The sequence below is a fragment of the Emiliania huxleyi genome, assembly GCF_000372725.1.
Source record: "Emiliania huxleyi CCMP1516 chromosome Unknown EMIHUscaffold_214, whole genome shotgun sequence".
Classification (NCBI taxonomy): Eukaryota; Haptophyta; order Isochrysidales; family Noelaerhabdaceae; genus Emiliania; species Emiliania huxleyi.
In genome coordinates this window covers 36,493-37,078 of record NW_005200469.1, presented here as the reverse complement: position 1 = coordinate 37,078, position 586 = coordinate 36,493, and the positions used below count along the sequence as shown (strand labels likewise).

Below are 586 nucleotides of genomic sequence, written 5' to 3'. Positions count from 1 at the left end.
GGGCATATGAGGTTACCTCTCGACGTACAAGGCGAGCTACATCAGCATCTGCGCCGCCTGCTGCAGCCGCACCTCCAGCTCCTCCCTCTCCCTCCGCGCGGCGGACACCGCGGCGGCAAGCTCGGTGGCCATGTCGCACGCCACCGGCCCGCCCGGCGAGGGTGCGGGTGCGGGTGCGGCGAGCGGAGAGCCGCGGCTCGGCCGGTCGGCCGAGGAGCGGAGCAGCGCCAGCTGCGAAAGCAGGGGCGAGCTCGCCGGCCGAGGCGACGAGCTCGCCGGCGGCGGCCGCGCGACAAAGTGCCTGTCGACGGCGAGCTCGGCCTCGACGGCGGCCTGCTGCGCCCTTGCGGCGCGGATGCGCGACGAGCAGCGGCGCGGTCGTCGCGGCGGCGGCGGCGGCGGCCTCCTCCTCGAGCCGCTCGTCCACGCGCCTCTCCTCCTCGGTCCACGCGACGTCCTCAAAGCCGTGCACCCCGAGCCCGGCGCCGAGGCTCGGGGGCGCCGCCCAGCCTGCGCGCGGGGGGGGTGAAAGGTTTGGGCCGGCCGGCCCGGCCCTCCGGGTGGGGTTAAAGGGTTGGGGCCGGGC

The 586-nt window shown here is 76.8% G+C and overlaps 1 protein-coding gene across 1 annotated transcript in view; it reads right to left on the bottom strand.

Moving 5' to 3' along the window:
* Positions 1–586, bottom strand: part of EMIHUDRAFT_457041 (hypothetical protein) — a gene marked incomplete at its 5' end in the record, with an annotated part of 6,066 nt that continues 5,480 nt past the window's right edge. The window contains one exon of the mRNA XM_005780453.1: positions 1–333. Coding sequence (XP_005780510.1) covers positions 37–333 — 297 coding nt within the window. The 3' untranslated portion in view covers positions 1–36. The remainder of the gene's footprint in view (positions 334–586) is intronic.